The sequence below is a fragment of the Henckelia pumila genome, chromosome 3 (assembly GCF_033568475.1).
Source record: "Henckelia pumila isolate YLH828 chromosome 3, ASM3356847v2, whole genome shotgun sequence".
Classification (NCBI taxonomy): Eukaryota; Viridiplantae; Streptophyta; class Magnoliopsida; order Lamiales; family Gesneriaceae; genus Henckelia; species Henckelia pumila.
Genome location: NC_133122.1, coordinates 22,963,738 through 22,977,650, shown reverse-complemented (window position 1 = coordinate 22,977,650; position 13,913 = coordinate 22,963,738). Strand labels below are relative to the sequence as shown.

Below are 13,913 nucleotides of genomic sequence, written 5' to 3'. Positions count from 1 at the left end.
TATTTTTCTCTGATTGATAATCTCTTAAGGATTGTGTGTGTGTGCATTTTACAAACTTTACTATTTATTTAATTGTTCAGCAAATTTCCAAAGTTTGATTTTTTTAGATAAAATTAAGACTATTGTAATTACAAGTATTGAATATTTTCAAATTACTCCTTGTGGGATCGACACTCTCTCTTTCACTATATTAAAACTTGACACTCGTACGCTTGCGAGTATTTTTTACAACATTAAAACAGAAATATAATATCACCACAAGATTCAAAACATAGTGTTCCAAAGCAATCCAAAAAAAATACTAACAAAACTAATTTAAAGATTTAAGTTCAACCACACAAAATACCACCGGTCAACAAGTTTGCTGATTGAGGAAAAAAGTGCTTTTTTCAGTTAATATGATGTTTGGATGATCAAATAAGTGCTTAAAAAAACACTTTTTCAAATAAAAAAAAGAGCTTTTTCAAAAACAAAAAATTATAACTTAAAAAAAAACTTATTTTAAAAAATTTCGTGATCTGAGTTGAGATGCCCCAACTCCCCGTTCTGACTTTTGAGCACACACTAGTCCTGGTCTTTACTTGCTCATCTTAATCACTATAAAATTAATTCCCGTGGAATTTGGAGCAGCTCTAGTTTACAAATTGTGAGCACAATTTGTAGGATTTGTTTAACGGTTGTTTAATACCATTCAAAATTTCATGTTTATTTCAGTGAAATCTACTGAATAAGTTTCTTCTCAAAAGGGTCCCGCTTATGATGTCTTTAATCGAACAACCCTTCTTCTGTGGCTCAGTTATGTGAGTTCTTCGTCCACTTTAAGCTTAAATATCTCAAGCCTTCATGTGTTTTTTTTGTTGAATTCAGCAGTTCTTACGTCCAAATTGTCTGACGAGTTTCCATTGAATTTGTTTCCCTGTTTAAACAGTGCTTTGAAAATGAAAAGTTGTTCTTTCTTTCTTTCTTTGTTTTTTTTTAAAAAAAAAATTTTGCCATCTCTTTTGGGGCGTAAATAACTTCTTGGACCTTTGTTTCTCAAATTCCATGGAAGCCCATCTTGATTTTAATGGAATATGAGAGTATAATGGACTGAATTTGACGCCGGTTAGTTATTTAGAAGCAGACTTGCATTCTTGTGCGGAGCGCTTTGTAATGGCAGAGAAGAAAGGGGTAGATATTGCAGTAAGATATAGAGAATAGTCTTCTTATGATGGCCAGTTCTTCATCGCAGTCGGTGCCTGGTAATAATCCCAGCCTCACATTTAATTTTGAGGCAATTATGCAGCCATATTAATTAGACACATTTGATGTTGTAGAAAAGGATCTTAACTTCCACCTGCCTTTATATAAAGCTGCAATCAGAGGTGATTGGGAAGGTGCCAGAAAAATCTTTGACTCTAATCCGGATGCTGTCACAGCTAGGATATCAAAGATTTCAGAGACTGTTCTTCACATTGCAGTTGGAAGAAGCGAGGCAATCCGTTTTGTGGAAAAGTTAGTGGAATTGATGCCCACCGAGGCTCTTTCCTTAATGAGTAAATTTCGTGAAACTGCGCTACACTATACTGCCAAATATGGGAATGTCGAGGCAGCAAAACTATTAGTTGCCCGTGATCCAGAGTTGCCTCACATTAGGAATGATACTAACTTTTGGCCTCTCCATTTGGCTGCTCTTTTTGGCCAAAAGGAAATGGTTGTATATCTATTGACTGTCACGAGAGAAAATGTGGAGCCGAATCCCTTTGTAGGTCGCCCTGGCAGTTTACTCTTGTGTACTATTGTGCATTCTGGATTCTATGGTGAGTAAGATAACGAATGGACGAAATTGTGGAAGGCACATTTGCTAATGCGCCTTCTGGCAGAGTTATCCGTTTGACCCCAGTTATTCAATCTAAAAAGATGATGATATTACTTGATTCATTGATTTCTTATTTTTGTATTGATGTTCGGCAGATGTGGCTTTGGACCTGGTTCGACGACATCCTAAGTTGGCTACGACAATAACTCCTGGTGGCAATACGGCATTGAGTATATTAGCTGGAATACCTTCAGCTTTTCCAAGCGGAGGTTCCCTAAGTTTTTGGCAGAAGCTAATATATTCTTGTTAGTTCCCTGAACATACCTTTTTCAGTCAAACTTATTATGTCCTGAATATTTTGTTTAATTGCACACATAAAGTCAAAAGCTTGATATTAAATATGGCAGGTTGTATAATGTATTATCGAATTAATAAATTAATGACCTATGAAAATACAGTCAGGCCTGAGTTACTCTCTGGTTCGAAAGCTTAAACGGTAAGCCCAAGATGTTACTTACTTGTTATTGTTTAAGCCAGGTAATTACTTATAATTATCTATTTAATGGGTTAATAATTAGTTTATTGACTAAGTAATTGAAGATGAGTGGGAAAGGGAGGAACAGTTTCATAGGAGTTAGAGATCATGGGGAGATATGTAAAGTGGAAAGCAGCAGTTCAAGAAATCATATATCATGTGCATAACTTGGTGCACGAACTTGAGGAGCCAAGATATAAAAATAAAATAAAATGGTGTACAATACAGAAGAGACTCTACGCACTCCAATCGTCAACAAAGCAGACAACGATTGCAGTCTAGCATATTTCCTCATGTTCTTGCGATTTCCAGAAAATTTGAGTCTATATTTCTAGCATATTTTCCTGTAAAATTCACTTCTTGTATCATTGTATTTTCATTTATGCACCCATTCTCACTTCCTTCCAGTAAATGCTCTAGCCATTTCATTTCACTTAGTTAATCTCTATTTATTTTCGACGTTGGAGAAACCAATTGAGATCATTACACAATGATAGATCTAGGAATGTAGAGGTTATCGGTCCCTTTAAGATACTTGAAGTGTAGAAGCCAGAAACTTTCACGATGTTCCGTGCACTATGCACGCATGGCAGCCTGCATTACCTAAATTTGAAGGCCAACCGAACCATAATGTTATAATGAAAGTCCAACACTTGGGTTTGTTAGCAGTTAGTGCATAGATTGTCAATTACAACTTCCAAGCCATTTATTTAATGGTGCAAAGTACATTTCCCTTTGCTTTACCGGATGTTCAACCTGCAAATAAGTTGTGTAGGATGGCCTTGCCATTAACTATTATAGTTTTTGCCATCTTCACTGAACTTATTTATCTAAACAACTACTCTTACTGGGACAGAAAAGGCTCCTAAAAAGGGAACCCTAGTGATTGATGGGTGTTATGTTTTCAGATGGAAATCTGCTCTGCGTAAATTCATTTACCATAACAGGTGCTGACGTTGTAGTTCTTCCTCCATTGAAGTAACTGCTGAAGCTATTTTTTTTATATTGAAATAGGTATGACAATAATATTAAATGACAGTCAAGTGCACTGTTTTAGACTATGTTTGTGTATTCACTTTAAAATTCATGTACTCTGGTAACAAAATGCGTGTTTCGTTTGGTTGTTGATTCAATCTCCACAGGCAAGAGCTCGAAATTACCCAATTTTTGATTACATAACTTCTTGTGTTTGGCTTGAATTTATTAGTTGTAAGCTCAATTTATGAAGGGATTCCCCTGAAGTTGGCTAAGGCCTCTCATCTCAGACATGGATGCGACGTTGAAAACCTATCTGAACAACCTGCTAAACAGATGAGCTTATGCTGGCAGAGTCTTATTCAAAATTTCAGAAGAGATTATTCCATATTAGGTGAGTCAAGGCTTTCTTTGTACAAATGGAAAGAGCTTATATGCTTAAACCGCAATTAATTTTTTCTCAATGAGTGACACTTTAGTTACAAACATCTCTTTTGAACTTGATAACCATTTTTTTTTTTACTAGCTTCAACTTTTCAACTATTTTCTATTGTGCAGTTTGGCAAAAGGTATACACAGAATTATGGAATATCATTGGCAGAGCAGGTACCAGCTAAAAAAGGCATTCCTTCCCTCATAGCAAATTAAAATTTTCTGTAAAATCTGTTGTATATGATTTTCTTTGCAGTGCCACAGGTTAAGAAAATACATGACACAAAATTAATACATCGCCAAGCGATGGAGCTAGTCAAATGCTTGTGCATGGAAATCGTTCAGGTCAATAATTTAAAATCTGGTTCAATATATAAACCAGCGGTCATTTTAGCAGCAACTCTGGGACACTACGAAGTTCTAGATGAAATCTTAGATTCATTTCCCAGTGCAATTTGGTGTTTAGACAAGGACGGCCATGATTTGTTTCAGATTGCAGTAATTAACCGGCGTGAAACTATTTTCAACCTTTTATATGACTTGGATGAACATTTAGTCACACAGAACACTGATATTAACAAAAACAATATATTGCATTTGGCTGGAAAGTTAGCACCCCCGCATCGTCTTAATCTTGTCGTTGGCACTGCCTTGCAGATGCAGAGCGAGCTCCAGTGGTATAAGGTGACTATATGCTTTGCACTGGCAATGGTCTTTTTTTCTGCATTATTTGTTCACCCAACTCGGGCATGAGGAGAGATTTCTTGATATTTTAAATGTAACAAATGTTTCTTTACTCCAGGAAGTTGAAAAATTTGTAACGCCAAGTTACAATGGGAAGGAGAATTCTGATGGGAAGATGCCTTCAATGGTGTTCACCGAGGAACACAAAGATTTGGTTGTAGCGGGTGAGAAATGGTTGAAAGACACAGCTAAATCATGCACATTTGCCGCAACACTCATTGCTACAGTGGTGTTTGCTGCTGCAATAACCGTGCCAGGCGGTAGTAGCACTAAGACTGGATTGCCAATCTTTGAAAAGAAAAGCCCCTTTGTTGTATTTGTCATTTCAAATGCGTTATCCTTGTGTTCATCCATGGTTTCTGTCTCAATGTTCTTGTTCATTCTCAACTCGCGTTGTGCTGAAGGTGATTTCTTATACTCGCTCCCGAATAAGTTGATCATAGGCCTTGTGAACCTGTTTCTGTCCTTGGCATTCATGATGATTGCTTTCACCTCTGCGATTTACACTGTCTTTGGGCGTGGAAAGGCGTGGATTCTTGTGTCTCTTACTGTGCTCACCTGTGTTCCGATGTCCTTGTTTTTATCAATGCAATTTCCACTAGTTAAGGATATGATCAGATCAACACATGGGCCTGGGATCTTTGGCAAGAACAGGGAATACAAATTTCGAAAAATCAAGAACTAGATCTGTTTACATTTCACTGTGAAAAACTTTGCCATATTTGTATAATTGTAGAGGATTTTGATTGCCGTGTGTATTATTATTATTATTATTATTATTATTATTATTATTATTATTATTATTATTATTATTATTATTATTATTATTATTATTATTATTATTATTATTATTATTATTATTATTATTATTATTATTATTATTACTATTAATTATTATTATTATTGATTATTATTATTATTGATTATTGATTATTATTATTATTATTATTATTATTATTATTATTATTATTATTATTATTATTATTATTATTATTATTATTATTATTATTATTATTATTATTATTATTATTATTATTATTATTATTATTATTATTATTATTATTATTATTATTATTATTATTATTATTATTATTATTTATTATTATTATTATTATTATTATTATTATTATTATTATTATTATTATTATTATTATTATTATTATTATTATTATTATTATTATTATTATTATTATTATTATTATTATTATTATTATTATTATTATTATTATTATTATTATTATTATTATTATTATTATTATTATTATTATTATTATTATTATTATTATATGCTGATTTTAATTGTGGTTTATAACATGTTTGTACTGGGTGGTGGAGTTATAAAGTTGGTGCTTTTTCAATGCAGCGTGGATTCATTATTGTTGTTGTGTGAAAAGCTTGGAGACACTGTGTGATTGGTGGGTAAGGTGGTTGTTTGATATTGTTTTGAACATTTCGTGAAAGAGAATTTTTCATTCATTAAAGATCAAAACTTGTGTCGGGATACGAAAATTTGAAAGTAAAATAAAAGCTTTTTGTTTTCTAATTGAAACTTTGAGTTTGCATTGTTTTTGGGATTTATTAAAAGATTGATGTTGTAAAAGGATATCTACTTTTTGGTAAAGTGACAAACTTTTGATTCAAGAATTGATATGAGAGTCAATGTTCCGTGTCCGATTTTCATAGACCTTGTATAATTATTAGGATGATGGTTATTATGAAAAAATAATTGTTCATACTAGAAGAATGATTAAAGCACGACACTTGAGTTATCCTATAATTTAAAATATTAATTGGACTTACATTTACCAATAAGTATAGATTTCGATAAAACGAGATAAGTGTTTGATTCAACCGTGTGTCACATCATAATAATATAGAAAATAACATAAATTTTAAAAATTAATATTTTTATTTAAAATTCAATTCATATATTTGGTGGAATGAGAGAAATTTTATTGAGAAGTACAATGTTTGTTTTCTGCATTCTCGTCCGTAAAACGTAAACAAAATATACCAAATTTAAAAAAATTCTTTCAGATTTTCGTACACAATAGTAATTGGATTGAGTTATTTTATATTTCAATAATAATTTGATTGTGTCTTGTAGTTTCTAATACTAAGTAGTGGATGAGTTCATGCTGCCCTTCGAATAGCCTCCGAAGGGTAATTGGACGGTGACAGATCAATTACAGATCAATCTACCCGAAGGATAATTGGACGGTGACTGATCAATTGCAGATCAATTCAATTGATCTGAAAATTGATCAGCCATTGATGTTGGTAGATGAGCACTCAACATCGACTCATCCCTAAGTAGTTTAATAAATTCTCTAAAAACTTCGTTAAATTAAATTTTAATAAATTAATAAGATAATAACTTTTCAGAACATCTGTATTTATAAATCTATAGTTTGACAACATATTTAGGACTATTAATGATTTTGTTGTTTGGGATAAAAGGAAACGAAAAATTACGGTTTGACAATATAACGGACCAAAATCGTAAAACGATATACATATTGACCAAAAATGCAGTTATCTCAAATATAGAAGTGTAAAAGCTTTCTTGCTTCATTTTTAATACTAATATTTCACATCTGCTTCATAAATTACAATCTATTTGGAACCTTTGCTTCATATGCCAAACCAGTACACCATAACAAGATGATCAAAGTTCTGTTTCTTGTATCAAGAATAAAAATTAAGATCATCAACGTCTGCATTCTTTACATGCTAACCATCTTTAGAACAGCAGACGTCCACTGTGTTTCCCGAAAATTCTGGAGCGGTAAGTTGAAATAATCATTTCCAAAAGAAGGGGAAACTGCAACTGCACAAACAATATAACAGGCAAACAGGCCAACGCGGCTATTGGTACAAGAGTCCATGCCCTTTTTCGACCAAACACAAGGTACAGGGTTGCGCTGAAGGCGATCATCATACATGTTATGGAAAGAAATAAGGTGACAAGACCAATTATTAACCTCTTTGGAAGCGAGTATAGAAAATCTGCTTCTGCATAACGCGCGGTGAGGATAGACAAGAACATCAACATTGAAGCAGTAGATGAGAACAAAGACATAGCATCAAAGACAGCAAATGTATTGAATGCTAAATTGTCAGAGAAAATAGGAAAGCCTTCGTCACCATTGTTGCCTCCTGGTACAGTAATAGAAGCAGCAAAAGCTATAGTAGCAATCAGAGCTGCAGCAACCGTGCAAGAATTGGCCGTGTCCTTCATCCATTTCTCCCCCTCTTTAACCAAATCTTTGTGCTCCTCAGAAAATTCAACAGCCGGTGTTTTATGCTTGGAGTTCATCCTGTCTTTGGAGTCAGGAGTAACATATTTTTCCACTTCCTATCGTCAGATTAACTTGATATAAGAGATGCATCTAAATGATTTGAACAATTACATAGATGCTCCCTGAGGTATTAATAACTACGCCCTACGGCATGTTAAACAGAATATCTGCCACTATACTAAAAACTATAGTTAGTGTCAATCATGCAATTTAAACCTGTCAAACAGGAACACAAACTACAAGACATGTTAGGATTGTCATATCATATAGACCATCATGATTCCAAATAATCTCCAGCCAATAATTTCATCAGTTTAAAATTAATGAGAATCGAGCACTTGATGTTGTTAGCACTTAGCTCACATATCATGTGTACTTTTACTTCCTTTTGTTGTGTGCCGGTAGGGGATCCCCCAATCTAGGCATGGAAGGTGTTTAAGAAAAACTTGTGCTACAAGAGCTTTGTGATTTCAAGAATGATTTCGGTTGCAATCAGAACCGTACGTTAAATATGAGAAAGTAAGGAAGTTATTCTTACCTTGTACCACTGTAACTCACGCTGCATTTGTAGAGCTGCACCAGATACAAGATTGAGTTGAGCTGGAGGTGCCAGTTTCCCAACAAGGTGCAAGATGTTATTCCCTTCATTGTCCGTAAGCTGTGTAGCCAGCTTTTTATGCTCACTCATCTGATACAAGAGGTTGAAAACATTCTCTCTACGGTTTATAACAGCCACTAGAAATATATTATGTCCCCTTGGATCTATTGACCAAATAGCATGAGGAAAAGACTCCAAAATCTCTTCGACTATCTCACTGTTTCCCGAACTTGCTGCTGAAAGAATCGGCATGTGAAACATTGATGCAGCTGTCAAATAATCCAACTTCGCAATCTCTTTGCATATGTGTTTCACAAGTTGAAGAGCTTGCACATGCATCATTCTAGTGTCTCGGATATAAGTTGCTTGTGGTACTAAACATTCAATAACTTTCCAAACTGCTAATTGCCATTTGTCGATCACTGCAATGCCAATAAAAGTACTCAGAAAAAGTAAACACTGAACTCATCATGATGCTCAATCCATTTTTTATTCACAAATAGTGAGAAGGGAAATCGACGAACCAGATAAACAAAGTCGTTGGAGAAGTGGAGAACAATAACACAGTATCGAATAAATTCTCATGACCACAGATGGATTTTCCTCGACTCTTTCATCATGACTGTACAACTTCCCAAACTTTGCAGGCACACCTTTGACATTGAAAAAACTAAAATTGATTTCTCATAGAGCATTGGTATATATTTTAATGTTGAATCATCATTAATTACATTCTGTAACACATACAAAACTGTGATTCGTAAATACGAAGGTAAATCAGATATAGAAATAGACCTAACATATAACCAACTAAAGTCCTATATCCTGAAGGGCTGGTTTGCTGTCAGTCTGTCACTCTATCTTGAGAAACTGCATTGACCATATTGTTACGGATCAAGACGAATGTTGCATCTTAAGTTTAACAATCAAGTTTTAAGCAAATGTAGCATCACGAAGGAGTTAATTCCAGTAGTGGACTAAATAATAAGCACAGTCATGATGTAAAACACAGAGATAGAACTTTAACTAATGGGCAGCACAGAATGAGCTAGAAACTAACATGAATAAATGAAACGTTCCCAGAAGCGAAGTGAACTTTTTCTGAAGAATGCAGAAGGCTTTCTAGCAATCAGGTTCAGTGCAGTGTTACCGGCATTGGATCTCAATGTGGCTACGTAAGGATAAAGCTGCACCAGATAAAGAGCCAAATCTGTGGAAAATGTATATATCAACAGATAACACATAAATGATAAATAACATACCATTCTCTCTCAAATTTCTAACAATTTATGCAATGTGTATCATTACCATAGAATTCAGCAAGAATCACAAGATTCAGAATATCTACACCGGATCCATCTGCAAAGGGATTGTGGCCTGTATCATCTCTAGTGACAGTTAATAAGAAAGAAACCATATCCTTGTTGGCATATCCAGCAGCCGCATGTATAGGGAGAAAAGACGAGTTGCACGGGGTATTTGGCAAAGTAGGGTCTTTTGACACTAACAGTTTTGCTGCCTCAACATTGCCAAATATGGCAGCATTGTGTAGGGCAGTTTGACCAACCTGATCACGTAGAGTCGCCAATGCCTCCGTTGGTATCAGCTCTAACAATTCTTTTACAAAATCTATTGCCTTTCCTGACCCAACTGCAACATGTAGTGCTGTCTCTGAAACTTTGGTGATTTTAGCTGTGATTGCATCTGGATCCTGATCAAAGAATTTTCTGGCGCTCTGCCAATCACCCTTTAGAGCAGCTCTGTATAGTGGTAAATACCAATTGAGATCCTTCTCGTGTTCCTTCTTCTCCACCAGCATTGAACCCTGGGCAATATCGGGTGGTTTTATTTCTACATCTGTCGAACTTTGAACATTTTTATTTCTTGTCCCGAGGAGGATTTTCGCCAAGGGTCCCGGCTCATTCTTGTTATCTTCTTCTTGTGATGAAAATAACTTCATCATTCCAGCAACATTCAAAAATTACTCCACGCAGCACAAGGCCCTGATGAAGTTCAAAACAAGAACGTAAAAAATTCAAGTCATCACTGGCAGTACAAAACCAAGTGATATATTCTTGTCATGTATTACCAGGTTTTGAGGCAATCTTCCAGCTTTGTAAGCGATTGTTTTCAATAAAGCACACCAAGCACAGCGGTTTTTCTAGTATAAAAAACTAAAAACTCATTAAAAAACGAACAAAAAGCAGGTATATTTCACACAGTTAAACACAATAGATTCTTGGCAAAGAAAACCCGCAGCTTGTCATAATGAAAAATACATTATTATCAGAGATTTTGACAATGCACGACTTTAAAACTTAATAGTATAATCATATAAATGAATAAATAATGGTCCTTAACGACTTGGGGTAAAGTTAACAACTTTAAAGTAGAATTAATTCAAATTATGCAAGAACAATGAGTTATGCTATCTATGTACCACTTACAACTTCAAGTAACAATATGGTGAAGAGAATCTTAATAGGGGGAAAAAAACATAAAGATTCTAGTCCTTTATGCTACATCCTTTCAGCATGTTTGGTTTCTGATATTTGGAAATATTTCCCGGAAATGTATTTTATGGAAGTTTCATCGAGGCTTGTGATTTATATTTCGTAATGCTATAAATAAGCTATTTTCTCATATCAAAGTTTAAGATTAAACTATATTCAACCCAATTCTCTAATTTTCCATTCTCCATCCTATATAATAGAGATTTGTATCCTCGAAGACTCGAACCGAGCTAGTTGTTCTTCTAGATCTCCCATACCATCGTACTCTCCAACGTTGGGAAATTTAAAGTTCTGAGGCAATTTAGCAGCAAGTATCTCAGCAGAGAAGGGGATGCCCCGCATCGGAGGAGGCGGGGGTGCATTCCTATTCTCCCTGAGACATTCCATCTCTTCCCTCAATCTTTTCATTTCCTGCATCTGAGCCTCTTGATCTACCATGGGAGGACGGTTGGTCCCCCGTCGTTGATTCAGGACTTGTTCCATGGTTGCAGTAACTAATCGAATGAGTTTTGCCACATCGAGAGTATGGTCCCCACTGTTTCTCGTGACCACCATCTTATCTCAACCTTCCCACAAACGACGCCAATTGATAATACCATTCTTCGGATCCGATCTGGTGAGCAATATCTTCAATTTCACGTCATTGAGCAACAACATATGGTTTTTTCCCAACTCACAAGTAATGCTACCATCGTCTCCAATTACTTTCAACAACTTGGTAACATACTACATGGAGGCTCGACTCCTAGCCATGCGGTGATCAATCGAGATAGAGCGGTCGCTGAACAACGCTTATAAAATGACTATTTTTCGGATTCTCCAATGTACACTAAGGCAATGTTCAAGCGACGTTTTCAAATTTCACATCGTCTATTCTTGAAAATTATGAAATCTGTGCAATAGCATGACAATTATTTCTTCCAGAAATTTGATGCGTCAGGGCGGCTCCATACCAGAAAATAACTGCTGCAATGCGGATCCTAGCATACGGGTGGCGGCAGAAGCAACAGATGAGTATATTAAAATCGGGGAGTCCACTCGATTGTAAGTGTAAAGAGATTTTGTGAAGCTGGGGTGGAGGTCTTTGGTGACTCGTATCTTCAGTCTCCCAACGCCGAGGACGTTGCTTCTCGGTGTTGGAAACGACGAGGATTTCCGGAGATGCTGGAAAGCCTTGCTTGCATGCCTTGGAGGTGGAAAAACTGTCCAATGTCTTGGGCTGCCGGTCGCAGCGGAAGCCGCACCATCATTTTGGAGGATTGTTGAAAGTGTGTTATTATTACTAGTACTCGCGTGCACGCCAGGCATTGCGTGCATATTCAGTCTCTGATTTTAAATGTGTCCCGTTTTTTCATGCAAGGAGATCAGCTAATGAAGTGACTCATTCCTTGCCAAAATTTGATATTTCTTTTCCTACACCTTTCTGTTGGGTGTTTGGGAATACTCCTTTGTGGTTAGACCAACTTGTAACTAGTGACATTTCTAATCATCAATAAAGTTTACAAGTTCTGTCAAAAAAATTAATTTTATAAAAGTGGTATTTTAGTAAATTAGTAGATATCATTGGATAAAAATAAAATGATATTTTGGTAATTAAATACTCCCTCCGTCCCAATTATATTGTTCACATTTCCTTTTTTATTTGTTTCAAATATATAGTCATATATCATATTTAGTAATATTTTTTTACACTTGTTTATTAATATACCTCTATTAACTACACCTTAAAAATTGTGCATTCATTTTTTAATACATTGAATAAGATAAAATATGAAGTTTATATAAAATTTGCTTTTCCAACACATTTTTCTTAATCTGTGTGAAAATTCAAAGAAGACAATATATATGGGATGAATGGAGTATAAATTAAAGGATAAAAGTAAAGGGATTGGCCATAGCAACGTACAAACTCCTTAACTTTAATAAAATAAAAAAGATTATGATTTAATCCAACAGTGGTCAATTATTTTTTTAATATATGGTCAACAAAGTCCGTATTTCAATTTTGCAAAAGTTCCAGTTTTTGAAATACAGATACAAGTCTAATTTGGAAGATTGAGAATGGAAAAATAAAGAATCGGGTTGGAGGGTCAATTATACTTTATGCATACATGATACAGCATACCATTCTTCTAAAGAGAGCAAATTTATTTGAAGAAATACCCACAAATTTCAGCAAAAGACGTTGGAGCAAAGCAGCATTTTCCAAGCACAAAAAGAGACGTACCAGGGAGAAGATCAAATTCCTACCACTCAAAAACAAATTTTGCGATTTATATTCAGCGAATCTAGCAGTATACCTACCCCCACCCCAAAAAAAAACACACCGAAACAGCAAACTATGGAGAAATTATGCAGTACTTTGTAGTGGATCGAGCAGCTTACAATCAAAATCGGATGGAAACAATGAAGCATCCAAGGAAAATGAAGTGAAACTCACCGAGCAGGAGAAGCGACAATTCTCCGCATTTACTCCTGCTGGTTCCGTTTGGTGCATTTGACTCCTTTTCATCTGCATTTAACACCAAATAGTGAAACTTGCAATTATGATTTATGATAGTATTGTTGTAGTAGCGGATTTATTGAACTAATGATTTTGAAATATAATTTTTTCAATTTTTTCTTTTGTTTTGTTTTGTTTTGTTTTTGCATTTTCTATGTATTTGAAGGTCATTTTGCTAATTTTTTTTTTTAAAAAGTTATAAATCCAAAAATTTGGTTGACCATGATCATTTTTCAAACTCTCTCATTGTTGTAGCTACTGAGAACGAAAGAACAAAAAAAAAATGTAATTTAAATAGTAGAATTCAACTATTTTTTAAAAAATTAATAGTTAAGAAATTTTCATATTTTGTTATTATATGTTTTTCATCATTTGCCTCTTTACCGATTATAATTTGTATTTTTTTTCCAATTCCAGATGAAAATGGTGATACGACAATGGTTGTATCATCAAATTTTGATGACATGACTATATTGTTGACGTGTATAAAAATACATGATCAAAAAAACACTA

General features: G+C 34.6%; 2 protein-coding genes across 11 annotated transcripts; one reads left to right on the top strand and one right to left on the bottom strand.

Moving 5' to 3' along the window:
- Positions 1-631: 631 nt before the first annotated feature.
- LOC140887210 (uncharacterized) lies at positions 632-5,281 on the top strand. 5 transcript variants are annotated; one of them, XM_073294311.1, is made up of 8 exons: positions 632-795; positions 1,124-1,241; positions 1,317-1,799; positions 1,954-2,103; positions 3,562-3,702; positions 3,867-3,914; positions 3,997-4,424; positions 4,543-5,281. In XM_073294311.1, exons 2-8 carry the CDS (start codon positions 1,208-1,210, stop codon positions 5,167-5,169), a joined length of 1,911 nt encoding a protein of 636 aa, XP_073150412.1. In that variant the 5' UTR covers positions 632-795; positions 1,124-1,207; the 3' UTR covers positions 5,170-5,281. The 5 variants fall into 5 exon arrangements, with proteins under 5 accessions (XP_073150412.1, XP_073150410.1, XP_073150411.1 ...); XM_073294309.1 differs by having other exon boundaries at positions 632-800; XM_073294310.1 differs by having other exon boundaries at positions 632-800; positions 1,118-1,241.
- A 1,713-nt stretch (positions 5,282-6,994) lies between these two features.
- Positions 6,995-13,423, bottom strand: LOC140887259 (uncharacterized). Of its 6 annotated transcripts, none has more exons than XM_073294383.1 (7): positions 13,283-13,423; positions 10,474-10,545; positions 9,693-10,387; positions 9,445-9,594; positions 8,909-9,037; positions 8,325-8,806; positions 6,995-7,842 (listed from the first exon to the last, which is right to left on the bottom strand). In XM_073294383.1, exons 3-7 carry the CDS (start codon positions 10,345-10,347, stop codon positions 7,228-7,230), a joined length of 2,031 nt encoding a protein of 676 aa, XP_073150484.1. In that variant the 5' UTR covers positions 10,348-10,387; positions 10,474-10,545; positions 13,283-13,423; the 3' UTR covers positions 6,995-7,227. The 6 variants fall into 6 exon arrangements, with proteins under 6 accessions (XP_073150484.1, XP_073150485.1, XP_073150486.1 ...); XM_073294384.1 differs by having other exon boundaries at positions 13,338-13,418; XM_073294385.1 differs by having other exon boundaries at positions 10,474-10,558; positions 13,283-13,412.
- Positions 13,424-13,913: the final 490 nt, after the last annotated feature.

Coding starts and splice junctions, on each gene's coding strand:
- LOC140887210 (XM_073294311.1), top strand. CDS start 1,208: ATGATGGCCAGTTCTTCATCGCAGTCGGTGCCTG. Junction 1,800..1,953: donor TGTGCATTCTGGATTCTATG/GTGAGTAAGATA, acceptor GATGTTCGGCAG/ATGTGGCTTTGGACCTGGTT. Junction 4,425..4,542: donor GCGAGCTCCAGTGGTATAAG/GTGACTATATGC, acceptor TCTTTACTCCAG/GAAGTTGAAAAATTTGTAAC.
- LOC140887259 (XM_073294383.1), bottom strand. CDS start 10,347: ATGATGAAGTTATTTTCATCACAAGAAGAAGATAACAAGAATGAGCCG. Junction 9,038..9,444: donor GGAACGTTTCATTTATTCAT/GTTAGTTTCTAG, acceptor TCAATGTCAAAG/GTGTGCCTGCAAAGTTTGGG. Junction 8,807..8,908: donor CCAACGACTTTGTTTATCTG/GTTCGTCGATTT, acceptor TTGGCATTGCAG/TGATCGACAAATGGCAATTA.